This window comes from Vipera berus (assembly GCF_964194415.1).
Source record: "Vipera berus genome assembly, chromosome: 1".
Taxonomy (NCBI): Eukaryota; Metazoa; Chordata; class Lepidosauria; order Squamata; family Viperidae; genus Vipera; species Vipera berus.
The window spans coordinates 202,947,995-202,964,168 of NC_138202.1; the positions used below are offsets into that span (position 1 = coordinate 202,947,995).

Consider the following 16,174-nt stretch of genomic DNA (forward strand, 5'->3'; position numbering starts at 1 on the left):
TGTTGAACGCCTGTTTGTGAGATAAACAAGAAGCCAGTCCTGTGTTGCAAAACAACTTGGGCAAGAGCAATTTCAATTTCCCCATGAGCAAACCCTTTGAACTCGGTATTTCCTGATTATTGCTTGCTACTATGTACCTAAACCAACCACCATTATCTTTACTTCTTAGCATTACAGGATTAGGTTTTGATAAAAATCAGTCAAGACATCAGTCTTCTCCAACCTGGCGCTTCCCATATATATATGCTGGAGTTAAAATTCCCAGGATTCCCAGGTAACGCACCTGAAGAGTGCCAGCTAGTGGAAAGCTGAGAGATCATGATTTAATTGTGAAACCTTTCTACGAAGGTCTTTTCAGTGAATATTGAACAAATGGTTTTTGATCCTGCCAGTTGCATTCCACCCTATTTCACTCATGCAAAGTGAAAGCTTGGTGGACGAGGTCTCCTACCTGTGGAAGGGGTCTTCTACAAGGTGGAAGAGGTCTTCTACTAGTAGCTCATCCCTGCTGGAGACTTGTGCTTTTGCATGATTGGACATCTCTTGCTCCCCTGACACTTCAAATGGATTCCCTGAGCAAAAACAGGAACATTACAGGCATCCGGCGTATATTTTTCTCCATCAAAATGGGTATTGATGGTTGGTAGACATGCCATGGAGGAGAAAGCACTCTGACCATTCGGCCTATATTTTCCCAATCCATTGTCCTCCAGACATGCTGGGACAACGGGAATTTGAATTCTTTAAGCAGAAGGCCCACCACTTTGGAGGGAGCAGCACATTAGAGCAGAATGAATTTAACCTTTGGAAAGACATTGGAGACAGTATGATGGATCTCCCCTGTTGTTTGTAGTTTGGAGCACAAACTACCAGATCACATTCACTGCAATTAATCATCATGAAGACCCACTAAGAATGGGAAATTTTTCAACCCTGAGCCTTTGGAAGGGGGAGGGTGGTGGATAAAGTTCCTTGGGTTCAATACTTCCAGCAACTTTTTGCACTTTACCTTTTTGTGATAGAACTTTGTGGTGTTGTTGGGTTTTTTTTACCATGCGCTGCAGTCCTTTAAAGAACAGGCTTGGTGTGCAATACAATATTTTGATGGTGTCTTACCAGGGAAGTCCTCAGGATAAGAATGTGGCGAAATATTTGTGGATAAGGAAGGAACAGCACTTTCTCCTTGCCTTGAGATGATGCAGTATCTCCTTGATGGACTTCCTAGCGGGAGTGGGCCCGCTTGCATTCTGAATGTAAGGAAATAAGGAAGATGCAGCAGTTAAGACCAGAAACAGCAGCTTAAGGTTATATGTGTCATATTTCATTGGAAGAGGTCCCAGTTGCAATGCAGCTCAACTGGGTTACTGCTATCTCTCTTAGTTGCTGCTCCGGCATCGTGATGTAAAGCTATGTGTTGGAGTCAAGCAGGAACTATTTTTTTTTATTGCAGATTTCTTTCTCTTTGCCCCAAAGACAGCAAGTTTCTTGATGCATTAAGGATTCTGATGTATACCATTCCTTGCTAAACTTTTTTCTTTGCTAAACCTGGTTCAAAGCTGTGAAATGAAATCACATTTTGAATTTCTTGAGAGGAAAATTCATTTCTCCTCTGTATTCCATTGCCTCTTTGCTTCTCCATACAGTTTTGGAAAGATCATTGCTATCTTTCATCTACTATAAAGCATCCTTAGATTTTAATTATTGGCCACAGCCAACTTGCCAACTCGAGGCCAACTCACTGTGGGACAATTCAACAAATACAAAAGCTAAATTAGATTTGACAGAACCTTGGCCAGTAATAATAAAATAAGAAAGCCAGTCCAGAAATACAAGAGTTGACAATAATTTCAACGGAAAAAGTCATCATCGGTAATAAAAGTATCTGGATGAAACAATACAGCGTTGAATTGTCCCTTGGCCATGGCGAGTTGACTGTGGTGAGTTGGCCACAGCAAGTTATCCTAGACCCACATCATCTATCCATCTATTATGCCCTCTCAATGTTTCACCATTTCCTAGGAAGCCCATTAATTTTCATACATAATTTATTTCCACCCTAAACACTTCAGGTATTATGCTCTGTTTTTACTACTTCTTTAATATCCTAGGGGTTACTATTTAGAGGTTTAGATTCAACAAATCAAAATGACAAACGGGTTTATAAAATGAACAAAATTTGGCCCTATGCACACATGAAGCACACTGGCTAAACTAAAATGATTCAGATTTTGTTTTGGCTGAGCTACTCTGGGTGGGTCGGAATCTAGCCAAAACAAATCTTGGATTAGTTGATTCCGGGTTTTGACTGTGACACATCCCATATTTGTCTTATGGAGAAAAACCGAGCAAGGTTCCTATCCTTCCCTTCCCTCTTTTCTAGGTGTCTTATATGCCACCCCACCAACCAATTTTCTGTACCTTCCTTCCCTGCTACTACCCTACAGCCACCTGACCCATCCATCCTACCTTGCTCCATGCCACTGGCCTTTTTATTACCTACTGTCTTCTACCCCATAACTTCTCGGGCAGAACATACATGTTCTATGTCCATGCATGGGGGAAAAAAGCACACTGGTTTTACTCCGGTGCACAATTGCCTAATGGTATCTGATCCATGGGGATGCAATGACTCAGTGGTTAAAGATGCTGAGTTTGCCAGCAGGGAAGCAGACAGCCTAGGTTTGAGACCCGAGCACTGTGCAATGGGGTGAGCTCCTGTTATTTGCCCCAGCTCCTGACCACCTAGCAATTTGAAAGCATGCAAATGAGAGTAGATAAATAGGTACCACTTCAGTGGGAAGGTGACAGAGATCCATGCATCTTGGTATATGGTCATGCTGGCCATATGACCATGGAAATATCTTCAGACATCACTGGTTCCCTTGGAAAAAGAAACAGAGAGGAGCCTATCTGATCCATGCAGGGCGTATTTTACACATTCCTATCAATCTGATCAGTTAAATCAAACAGAATGTATCCAAATTATTTGGGCTGATTTAGACCAACTTGAGATGTGCTCCATCCTTGACCTGGGCACTTTTATAGAGCGAATTATCCAATCAAGTCAGCCCTGATTCGGTATTGCTGTCTGAACAAGTTCAGCTGGCTCAAGTGAATTGCATTGATTTTACATATCAGGTCAAATGTTCAAATCAATATTCAAATCAATTTGAAAGTTGGGATTTAATCAGACTTGGTTTACCTAGCCCTAATAGTTGCTCTTTCAATGGTCTTCAAGCTTGTTTTGTTCAGCAGTGTCTTAGGTAATAGAAAAGGAGGATAAATGATAATGTTCCTCATCCTCTCCTCTTGGGTTTCTCCTTCCCCAAGCTCTGTTCCTTGAAAGTCAGAAAAATGAATGTTTTAAAGCTTGTAGAGAATAGTCCAGAGATCTACAAAGATTGGTGAGGATGAGCAAGGAAAGAGGAACATCTATCAATCAAAAGTATAACATGTAGAATTTGTGTTTTCTTTGAGGTAGGCTTTTCAGATGCTGACAGAATCCAGAATCCACTTCTGAGCACAGTGTCAACGAACTTTTATCAACATCCCTCTACAAATGCTTACTGAAACAGGCCACCTGTCTTTATTTGCAAAGAGGTTTTGGTTTGGTTTGATGGCAGCTAGAAAAGGCCCTGAAGGAAGCGGGCCACTTAAAATACTTTTTTAGCCAGGATTTAATCCTGGGCATAGGACAGAATCCACATTAGTTTCTCTCACGGACATCTTTTGGATGGGCTCCATGACCTTCTTTGTTCTCTGGCATCTCTCAGTGACTTATGATACCATTGACTATGGTATCTGTCAGGACCCACCCCAATCCACGTCTTAGGAAAACAAAAACTCTTGGAGTCAGTTCTAGTCCAAAAGGAATTTTTACTAAGACATGCTTGGTTGTGGAAATACAAGACAGGACTTAGTATTGTTTTACAAATTGAAACTCTATAAAGGGATCCCGGTTCCACCCCCCTTCCCTCAACCCCATTTGGTCAGCTCCCATCATTTTACTTCGTGTCATCCCTTTCGTGGGAAAAAAGGAACTTTGAATCTTTATAGTTATTGCCTTCTTCCTCTACAGAATAAATGAAGACACAGGCCAGTGCCTTCTCTAACCCTCCCTTTTGTTCCCCCAGTTCAAAAGGTTCCCTTGGTCTTTGAAATAACCTAAGGCAGACTGAATCCACATGCGCTCCTCCTTCCTCGGGAGATGGCAGAATCCATGGGGGGGGGATAATGTTTTAAACATACATTTATGAATGTGATATAAATGGATTCTGACAGTATCCTTCTGAGTCACCTGCGAGGTTTGGGGCAAAGGGGCCCCCTTTTACTGTGATTCTGCTCCTTCCTCAGGGGCAATGTAGGCGCTAATTATATGTGCAGAGGCAATCCAAATTAGTGACCATGGATCTTACCCCTCTCCCCCATTTGTTTAACCTCTAAATGAAGGCACTGAGGCAAAAAATTTTATTTTTTTATTTTAATCCCATTTATATCCCGCCCTTCTCCGAAGACTCAGGGCGGCTTACAATTTAAGCACAAACCAATGTGCTTAGCAATAGCCTTCATTCTATGTATATGCCTGCTTATTAGGGCTTTCGCACCCCCCCCCAAGCAGCATTATTACAAAGTCAGCTTATTGCCCCCAACAATCTGGGTCCTCATTTTACCTACCTCGGAAGGATGGAAGGCTGAGTCAACCTTGAGCCTGGTGGGACTCGAACCTGCACTAATTGCAGGCAGCTGGTGTTACTTAAGGAGGCATTAGCCCACTGCTCCACCAAGGCTCATTGGTCAGAACATCATAAAGTGTCATCAGTATGTGATGAGCTTTATATCTCCTCTATGGACTAAATAGAAGATGTGATATGTCTATGGAGAGTCTCGGTCATCTGGGTCATGGGTCTCCCAAAGGTGCTTTTCGAAAGGCAACTGGACTTTCTTGGTTTGTTCCTTGAAAATGTTTCACTCCTCATCCAAGAAGCAAACTGAATGATGATGATGATGATGATGATGATGATGATAGAGTTCTAAGAAGGTAATTCTAAGAAGGATTTCCATAGATGGCTGGGCTTGCACTTCTTAAGCAAGGAGTATCTTGAGTATTCAATAACTGAACAATGGATTCTGTCCTATTGTGTCTATTTGCAAATAATATTGCTCAGGCAGGAAACCCTATACCATTTCAGACAAATGGTTGTCCAGTCTCTTCTTAAAAACTTCCAGTGTTGGAGCATCCACAACTTCTGGAGGCAAGTTGTTCCCCTGATTAGTTGTTCTAACTGTCAGGAAGTTTCTCTAGGTTGCTTCTCTCCTTGATTAGTTTCCATCCGTTGCTTCTTGTCCTGCCTTCAGGTGCTTTGGAGAATAGCTTGACTCCCTCTTCTTTGTGGCAGCCCCTGAGATATTGGAACACTGCTATCATGTCACCCCTAGTTCTTCATTAAACTAGGCATACTGAATTCCAGTCCCCTAATCATCTTTGTTGCTCTTCTCTGTACTCTTTTTTACATCATGGTGACCAAAACTGCAGTTTTCCAAGTGTGGCCTTACCAAGGCATTGTAAAGTGGTATTAATACTTTATGTGATTTTGATTCTATCCCTCTGTTAATGCAGCCTAGCACTGTGTTGGTTTTTTGGGCAGCTGCAGCACACTGCTGGCTCATATTGAAGTGATTGTCCACTAGGACTCTGAGATCCCTCTCAGAGTAACTACTATTGAATGAGGTACCACCTATACAGTACTGTACCTGTGCATTTGGTTTTTCTTGCCTAAGTGTAGAACCTTACTTTTTTCAACACTGAATTTCATTTTGTTAGATAGCGCCCAATGTTCAAGTCTGTCAAGGTCCGTCTGTATCTTAAGCCTATCTTCTGGAGGGTTGGATATTCCTGCCTGCTTGGTGTTGTCTGTAAATTTGATGAGTTCCCCATCTATCCCCTCATTCAAATCATTGAAGAAGATGCTGAAGAGCACTGAGCCCAGAACAGAGCCCTTCTTGGATGAGCAGTGAAACATTTTTAAGGAACAAACCAAGAAAGTCCAATTAGCTTTTGAAAAGCACCTTTGGGACAGGAGATGTGATAATGTAGAGCAGCGGTCCCCAACCTTTCCGGCTTGGCAGCCCAGCATGGTGGGGGGGGGGAGAGGGGATGGTTCTGTGCATGTGGTGTGTGTGTGTGCACGTGTGCAGCTCCATTTGTATCTCACTTTGCCAGCTGCTTAACTGGTTCAATTGAACAGAGACGTACATTTCAGTCAGTCAGTCAATCAACCAATCCAGTATTGCTTCTTGCCAATTTGCAGCTTATAGAATAAGTGTATATGAAAGATACCTTTAGAAATGTTTTCTTGTTTTGTTTTGTTTTTGTTTTTAAGTAAGAGGAGGCCTTGGATAAAATAATGCACATTTGCATTTTGGATAATGATTCATCCAAAACATGGGAAAATTCTTTCTGGAGTTACTTAACCAACCAGTTTCTTTTCCATCTGAGTGGTTCTTACGAAATTTACACCCAAGGCTTCCAAACCAAAGCTCACCTACTTCAGTGGGCATGATTCACATCTGAGCCAAATGTCATGCCTGCTTGACTTCCAGATTTCACTGAGGTGCTGAGCCAACCCAAGAGCACTGGATGATTGTACTGTTAATAGCAAAGCAGCTAGGAACTCTCCAGATGAAAAGAGGCATATATTACCCAGCCCTCCACAACGCTCAAGGGGCAGCCAATGAACAAATCTCTCCAGCTGTGCTTGGTGTTCTAACTTGGAACACACATGGTGAAACTTCAGGAACAGCACAGTGCATTGGAACATTTATGAGAAACCTAAGGACAGAGAAAGCATGTGAGGCCCAGACATTTTGAATTAAATCCTAAAAATAACAGGGGCACTGTTCAAATGCTCGAGTAAGACAATCCTTCTTATTTACCCACCCACCCACCCACCCCTATCCACAAAATGATAATCAGAAGCCATGTTTCTGTGTTACAAGCCAAACAGAATCAAGGAATATGTTTTGGAATTTAATAGGGGAGGTCGAAACCTTGTTTGGGCTTAGCTCTGGCCCATGAGAAAAAAAAAAACATAGAGAGCTGCATCTGAAAATAAGCAGACTGTAGCCTTCTCTAGCGCTACCCTATCTGTGCTGCAAAAATCCAGAGGAACCACTAGATGGCAGACACAGAAGCCTCTCTTGGCTGCCATCTTCTGGCCATCTGGATTTGTGTTGTTTCGCTTCATCCTCCTCCCTGGTTAGCCACAATTCATATACACAGACAGAGGATTAGGAGTAAAGAGCAAATCAAGTATGTGTATGCCAGTTCAGCTTGCTTACACTTGGGCATTTTAAAGAAATTCTGGCAGCTTTCCTTTGTAAACTGAAGCAAGCTATATTTCATTCTTGCTGGGTTTTGTTTTGTTTTTTCAAAAAAGGCTCTTTTAATACCAGTAATCTAAAAATCCAAGACTCACCCTTATTTCATGATGTTCTCATCCCTGGGAGGAAGTTGCTTATAGTTGCTTATTTCATTTAGGGGGCTTTCCTTTCCACACCAAGGGCAAGCAAGGGTCAGTTGTGATCATAACAAATTTGAAGCAATCTTAGTTTTGAGACTTTCCCAGGCAGAGGCTGAAAGAAATGAACTTTCACCAGAGCACAAAAAGATGATCCTACTCTTGATTGAGCCATCGCATTTAGCTCAGGCTGATGAAGCCCAGAGGAAGAAAGAGAAGGTCCTGGAACACCATACCCACAAGATTAGTTCAGCTTGGGAGGCTTATCTCAGCCTACAGAAACCAGACCATCAAAGCCCAAAGAAGTTTACAATCCACTGTTCAATTCAGGTCAGCATTCAAAAAATGGGAAGGGTGGAAGAAATTGGCAGGGTTGACAGAGAGAGAAAGAGAGAAATTAATAAAATGTTTTGTTCTTGGAAATTGTCTCCAGTACAAAAGCCCTCTTTTAGGACTCTATTAAAGATGAATAGGGAGGGAGCTGGATGAACTCAAAGAGAGGGTGCTGTTCTAGAGCAGACATGTCAAATTCACAACGTCACGTGATGCCGTGCGACTTATCGGAACTTTTCCCCCATTGCCGGCAACGCGGTGGGCACAGTTTCATTGTGACGCATCCGGCCTGTGGGCCGGCAGTTTGACACCCCTGTTCTAGAGAGCTGGACTGTGAAGGAGAAGGTGTGTTTCCTATGTCTCATCAGATGACAGTGCTAAACAGAGGGGAACTGGAACATGTCAACTTTGCCCAATCAGATAGACAAGCAGAAGCTATAGAGCAGAGGTCCCCAACCTTTTGGGCACCAGGGACCGGTTCCGTGGAGAGGTTTTTCCACGGACTGGAGGGGGTGTGGTTTTATGTGTTTGCTTGTTTGTGCGGACCGGTTACTGGCATTCCGTGGACCGGGGGTTGGGGACCCGTGCTATAGATGGTAGATTCCATAAATAACTAGGCCCTATGCAATGGCTGCCGTGGCTGGAATGGGACAACTCACCACGGCCAACTCACAGCCAAGTCACCGTGGGACAATTCCACGCAGGATAATTCAACACGATAAATATTATCTGCCACTGTTTCTTCAACATTATTTCCATTTTTGTGGAAATTGACAAAACTGAAATAATATCAAAGAAACAGTGGTGGATAACATTTATTGCATTGAGTTTCCCTGCCTGGAGGTATCCCACAGCAAGTTGCCCCATGGTGAATTAGCTGTGGTGAGATGGCCATGGCAAGTTGGCTATGCTGAATTGTCTTAAAACTGTCAAGTCAGCCAAGGAATAGCGTCATGCTGGAGGAACAGGCTCACTTCTCAGTGTTCAGCCTTGAAACTTTCAGCTATGGAGCACAATACAGCACAGCTTTTTTTCATGACAAAAATGAGCATTCTGTGTGGTACACAGCATTCCTATGGCCTTGAAACACTTATTTATATCTCACCTTTATTATTTTTACAAATAACGCAATGTGGCAAACATATCCAACACCTTCTTCCTCCTATTTCCCCCCACAACAACCCTGTGAGGTGAGTTGGGCTGCTGGGTTGGGCTGAGGAAAAAAGCACAAAGTCACTCAACTGGTTCACAGCTAAGGCAGAATTTGAACTCATAGTTTCTTGGTTTCTAACCTGGTACCGTAACCTCTAGACCAAAGTGGCCCTCCAATTAGCTCAACAGAAGCATTCTAACACAGAGAGAAGGCAATAATTGAGTGCAAGCAGGGCTTAGTACCAAGAATGAGAATCTTGTTTCCAAATGAAAGGTAAATTCTCCTGACTAAAGTTTATAAATTTCCACATCTGATGCAAACAGCTTGGTTTAATTTGAGAAGAAAATAAGTGCCTCTTAGGTTTATTGGGATGCTGTTTGATGACAAAAGTGGCATAGAGCAGAGCATTGCCAGGAACTCGAATTTGCTAATCCACAACTTTCATATCTTCCTCTCCAGGAAAGCATGATGTCCTCTGGATAATTTAGAGTAAACAATGCCTACAGCTCCTTCCTTCAAAGAGTGGAATTAGCTGCTGTCACAAGTAGTGCCAATGAGAAAAGGAGCTATCAGAGGCCCCCCATAAAGCGTAATACTAAAAACAAAAAACCATGTATATAAACTGAGAGGAGACAACATTTTATGGTAACCCAATTTTAAGACATTTGTGTGTGTGTGTGGGGGGGGTGTTTCTTTGTAAAAATTTCCAGCTGTAATGGGTGAGAGAAGATCTCCCCGTCCATACACACACACACACACACACACACACACACCAGTTTTTACCCAGTTCTCAAATGGAACTCTGCACATGCTCGGGCCCAGAATATGCAAGTGAATGAAGACTAGGGAGAAACCCTAACCCTAACCCATACATTTCGGAGAGGCTACATCATCTTACAAGAGGGAGTTTTTTGGCAACAGCAAAATGGATTTTAAATACAAAGCAGATGTGTTAAATTCATAAATTCTGTTTTTTTTTCTTTTTTTAAAGAGAGGCCTGTATTGATCATATAGCTGGATCCTCCTACTGGCATTCCTTTCGCCACTGTGGGCTCAGAGTGTTGATCTAATGGGACCTCTGACCTGACCCAGCAGGACTGTTCTGATGTTCTTGTGTTCCAGCAAGTTTTCTTCTCCCACACTGCTGATTTTGCCAAGAGCAGCCCAAGTAATATTCTGCAAAGATTTACCCCACCCCTCGCCCTCTGAGATGTTTTTCTTTCCACACTAAATTTTGAAATGGCGTCTCCATATGCAGACGGGTTCACCAGCATAACCAGGAGCAAAGTTTTCTCTGGACTCAGAGCAAAGAAACCACGACAGACTCCACAGCAAGTCACTCAAATTGGGCCTCTGCCAAGATGGGGAAAAGTCTTTACAGAGAGCATTTAAAGGGAGGGAAAAACGAGATTCTAGGCCATTCAATTGATTGAAATAAATGAGATTACGGTTTGGGCATTTTGTCCGGCAATGGTGCCACCCTCAACTTCTTTAATATGGAACATTCAATGTCTATTATAATTAATAATAGTTTAGATGTCAACACTCTGGTGAATCAGATAGCATATAAATGTTTGCAATAAATAGGTTTTATCACAGGCTAAGCCAATGTTATTGCCCAGGGAACATCTTCCACCAGTCATGCTAAAATGAATGGGGACTATATGGCAACACCACTATTGGAAAATTGAGTGAAGGAATATGAAAGCTCCTGTATTCGTCAGCTGTTTATTCTTGCAGAAGGAGTCGTTGAACTTGGCAACTCTCTTTCTGGAATATTTAATTCCAGATTCCTCAGGATGTTCCAGAAACATTATGCTATTGTTCTGATACGTATCCTTTAACAATTCTCGATGTATAAAAGAATGGTAAACTGCTGCAGAAAATGTTCTTAGAAAGTGTTTTTCTTCACACAAACCCACTGCTGGTCTTAATTTGCCAAGACTACAGTAAGCCAGAATCAGTTTGGAATCAGAATTGCCTGCAAGCACACAGATTATATTTGCACTGGAACCCAAAGGTTTCATAGTGCCAAACTTCAGAAGGCACTGACCTGCAACAAAATGGAGCTTTAGTTTTCTGGCAGACCCTTGTCTTGTAGACACATCTGGACCACAGCATTCCATGATTACCCATGCACACCTACTCATCTATGTTGTGGTTCCTAAATTGGATTTTTTTAAATTTAAGTACCTTCATAGCTCTTTCCCCCCAGATCCGTAGCTGATTTTATCCACTTAATTGCTCTGTATTCCAATATACTTAGCTATGCAAACCCACCTGCCATATTACAACCTCTTCATACCTAGCCTTGTCCTAATGCTATGGAAAAACATTAATTGTATCATATAGGATCCCCAAACCTTTGACCTTCTTGGTATAACTTTGAAAAATGGTGGCCCAACAAGCCATGATCTGGGTTTCCCAATCCAATAGTGCTTGGAAGAATTACTATGTTTTAGGCGAGCCAGGATGTTAAAGCTTTGGAAGAAACCAAAGTATCCCCATGCTATTCCTCAATAAAGGCCCAAAATGTGGGTTTGTCTAACTGCATTCATTTCACACAGAAGGTGAGATTACCCCAATACTTGGAAAGGTAAAGAAGTAGCACCAAGAGGCTTTATTGTGTTCATCTTTTTTTTGAGTCATATTCAACACGTTTATAATTTCATTAATCCCACATCAATATTTTTGGATAAAAGACTATTATTCCACTACAATGAAACATGCTATACAGTTAGAAACAATCCCAAATTTTGTTTCTTACAATTATTTTTAAAACCTCCAGTAAAATTGGTGATGTGAGTCGAGACATGAATGGGTACCATGAAGGAGATAAGGAGAACCACAAGATTTTAAAAGAAGAACAAAGAAAAGGAGCTTTGATAAATTCAGAGTTCAGATGTAAAGTACGGGTAGCATTAATGGCAGGATCATGGGATGAAGCATCTGCATCTGATGACTAAGGTTAACGAAACCAGGTTCATAAAAGTAGAATACTATATTAAATTGGTGGGATCTTGCAGATTTTAGATACTTTCTTTCAGAATGACCACAAATCTTGCTAGATTAAGCCAGGGGCTCCCAACCTTTCTGGGTTGGTGGCCCAGTAGGAAAGGGGGGGCAAGCACCTTTATGTGCGCATGCGCAGACGCAAATGTAGCTGCGAGTGTGCACGCTCCGCAAATGGGGCTGCTAGCACCGGCGCAATCCTTGCAGTGATGCTAGCGCCGGCAAGAGGTGGTGAGCATGCACATATGCACGTGTGCACTGGCCAGCCCAAGAGGCCATGGCCTGGTGGTGGGCTGCAGTCCCTAGTTTGGGGACCTCTGGATTAAGTGATACATGCTCCAATTTTTGACAGAAGAGGTCCCAGAGACATAGAGTTCATTTGTATGCTAAATTTGTAGAATTGCTGAACCTTTCTGACAGCTAAGAATAAGAAGCTGAGTGCTATGTTTCTGTATTTCTAACTGTTTTAGCCTATTTGGCATTCAAACAGCTTATCAACATGTTCCAATATATTTTAAATCAATCACTTATTTTACTGATTTATTGCTTTTTAAAACTTTGTATGTCCTTCATTCTGATCAATGAAGGCGAAACATCTGCCAGAAAGTAGATTCAACTAAAGAGAGATCAGATATTTTCCTTATATAAGGAAGTTCCCCCCCCCCAAATACTGTTCACTCTTCCTGGTAAAAATGGAAAGGGTTTAAACTATTTAAGAAACAAATGCTGAAGCATTTCAGTTTTGCTTGCTCAAACATGCTACGGCACATAAAATAAAACCAGTCAATGAATCTTGACAATTGCAGAGAATCTCTTAATGGGACAAAAGGAATTTTAAAATGGGTGGGAAGAACCTACAGAGAAGTTTATTTATTTAAATAGTATCCATATTGTTTTAATTCAAATGCAGATTAAACAAAATCTTCAACGTCATAGGATCGGATTTGCAACAGTTTATACAAGAGATCTTAAAAAAGCATTAAGTTATTGTACTGAAACAATTATATGACTTTTATTTAAAAGTATCTTTTCACATTCATAGGATGGTGTTATGTTTGCAGTACCAAAGAGGATAGTGAATTTCTAGATCTAAAATTCCACTACCCCTAAAATTCATTTAACTTGGGCCATTTGTTTTCTTTCTTTCAGGCCTACTGTACAGGGGCCCTTGTGAGATTGTATTAGGAAATAATGTTCTCCTACACTTCTTTTTCAAGAAAAAGTAAAAAGAAGTCTGCATGAGTAACAAAGTAAGCAAAGGATATTATTGCTAGGATCAATTGTCCTAGACAATTAGCTCTTTGGCTATTAAGGTGCTAAACCTGCTTAAAGCAATCCTGATGCAGTTTAATTTCCTCATCAACATTTATTGCAACAGGAAAAATGAGCCAATGGAACAGCAAAGAGGATAACCTCAAATGGGCTACAGTTAGAAAAAGGCTGTTTATGTGGATTTGAGGCACAAACGGTTTGATTCTTTAATCTTTGTCTCGCATTCTTTCCTTCCAATCTGTGCCTTGTGAAAATCTACTCACTTAAGCCATGCACCATTTCTTCAAAATACGTTTTGAATAGGAAGAGTGATTTATCAGACAAGACACAGACAAAAAAAAAGATGTGCAAAAACACATTTCGCAGAAGGAAACTATTTACTTCCCATGACAGTATTAAATAAAAACAGGACTTACGAAGAGCTCAGCAGACAAAGGGCCAATAAAACAGATTTCTGACACTGTGATGGAGAAACTTCGAGTCAGTCAATTATATGCCAGGGAAAGAGAACTCAGATAATTCCAAGGGATGTATGTGCTACGGAGCTCTCCTAGAGCATCGTGCAACCTAAATCCTGTTTATTTCAGTGCCCCTAAAAATGTTCTCTCTCTCTCCCTCCCTCCCTCTCTCCTGGCCTGGCATATTTCAGGAATGAAACATTAAGGACGGTTTGGTGACTGTGGTTGGACTGGGTCTGTCCGCACAAGGTTGTAGCACTTCTCATAAAACCAGTCTCAGGGGAAGGTTTTTCTTTTAAGTCAGCAATTCTCCATCAGATGTGAATCCCGCCAAGCCTCATTTGGAAAACAATGTGGGATTTGGTGGGGGACTTCTCCAGGAGAGGGCTCTGAACCTGGGAACCGGGTGATCCTGGCCTTGGAGACATCTTTCTTCCTCCTGCTCCTGCATGCTCAGCGGACTATTTCACTTCTTTCAGTCACCCTTTGACTTCAGTTTGGATGTGGCAGTGCTGACTCACAGCACCGCTGAGGGTTCCTGCAGAGAAGTCATGTCTAACCACTCCACAAATGAAGTTTTTGCTGGCTGTGAGCATGGCTTGGCTGTCTCCAGTTCGCATCGTTGCCCATTCTGAAACAGGAAGTCCCAAGCTGCTCTCAGCTGTATTTATGCAATCTTTGGGTTGTGCTTTTACGCCTACATTTTCAATTCAGGCTGAGCACCAAACTGGTTGAAAATGCATTCTTCCTACTCGGGGTCTGAACCCAGTGAGCCAAGATATACTTTCGTGATGGCCGTCCTCGGCTGAGGTTTCTTCTCATTAGTATGTGTTGCCCTCTTCATTCTAAATAATAAAAGATAATAATTAAAACCGTTGTGTTTTCATAATGCAGCGGTCTTAACACTTCATTTCATTGTTTCTAGACATTTGGAGAACCTCCATTACTGGAAATGTCATCTTGGTGACTCTTGCCCATTATTCATCAGATTAAGAGGTATCGATCAGCCCTGAGGGAAATGATATTTAGTAAAACAATGAGCTCTGTGGGAGTTAAAATTTAAACCCACAGGACAGATTGATGGTGCTGTTATAACCCACAATGTAGGTCATCTTAAAACGCTTCCCTTAGGTGATGGCTTCTAACAAAAGCAAGATGTGCAAACGTTCAGAAAGGAAACTGGTCTTCAATTTAGTAGGGTGGGTTATTTTTTCAACACCTCGATATTCTTAAGGTATTTAGTATTCCATTCTCTCAAACACAGCATTTATTGAATTACAAAAGATATGTGTCTTATGATGCCTTGATTTTATATTAGAAATGTATCTATCTATTTACGAATTTGACATGCATCTTCCAGCAACAAGGCTAACATAAGATTAAAACATACCATGTTTCCCCAAAAGTAAGACCTGCTCTTACTTTCTTTCGGGGTCTAAAATAAGCACTAGGACTTACTTTCGGGTAGGGTTTACTTTTACCGGTACCAGCAGGCTGAGAGTGCACGTGGGTGGGGCCTGTGCATGGAGTGGAGATGCAACGCGGCAAGAGCGTGGTGGTGGACCAAGTACTGGGGCAGGCGGGCAGTGCTTTGGAAACAACCCACCCAACTTTTTCTGGTTTTTTCCCCAGGGCTTCCCATCTCGTTAGGGTTGGGGGGGAGTGGGGATTAGGGTTACCGTAGGCATGGGAGGCCTGGCTACAGCCTCGTGTGGGTCAGATGGGGGGATCCACCAAGCCTCATGGCAGCGGCATTGGGTACAACACGCCAAGTGGTAAACAGCTGCGGCCAGCCGAAATTGGTCGTGAAACAAGCTGGGCGGCAGTAAGGAACTGGTATACTGTTGGTTAGCGGGGCACGTGGGTCAGATCCCCTCTCCTCCACCGGCTTCACCTTTTTGCAGAGGCACTGGCAGCTCCCCCCTTTGTGTCTATGGTGGAAACCAGATGGAAAAGTGGCCAGCCATCTGCGCAGGCTCTTAAGTAGGGCTTACTTTCGGGGGGAGGACTTATATTAGGCCCACTCCCCAAAAATAAGATGGGACTTACTTTCAGGGGAGGGCTTACTTTCGGGAAAACACGGTAATAACATTATTGTCCTTCCACAGGACATCTGTAAGTAGCTCCTTATTGCATAGGCAATAAGTCACGTCCTGATTTGGAGTAGTCCTACCCTATATAAATAAAGCCTAGTTCCCTTTGTGAAGTTCTCAGCACAGAGAGTATATAGGCACATCATGCCATGTTCAAAAGAAAGTTCTGAAGACTTCTGTAAAAGGGTATTAATGCCTAAGAGTCTAGGGCAGGGGTGTCAAACTCAATTTCATTGAGGGCTGCATCAGCATTGTGGTTGCCCTCAGGGGGCCGGGTGGGTATGGCCAGGGTGGGTGTGGCCTACTGGGTGGGTGTGGCTAGAGTGTGTATGGCCT

At 42.3% G+C, this 16,174-nt stretch overlaps 1 protein-coding gene across 2 annotated transcripts in view; it reads right to left on the reverse strand.

Annotated features, from left to right (window-relative positions):
* Positions 1-12,894: 12,894 nt before the first annotated feature.
* The window catches only part of SLX4IP (SLX4 interacting protein), a 103,030-nt gene continuing 99,750 nt past the window's right edge, over positions 12,895-16,174 (reverse strand). For both annotated transcript variants that reach the window (XM_081315047.1, XM_081315048.1), the window contains one exon: positions 12,895-14,590. In XM_081315047.1, coding sequence (XP_081171173.1) covers positions 14,494-14,590 — 97 coding nt within the window. In that variant the 3' untranslated portion in view covers positions 12,895-14,493. The remainder of the gene's footprint in view (positions 14,591-16,174) is intronic.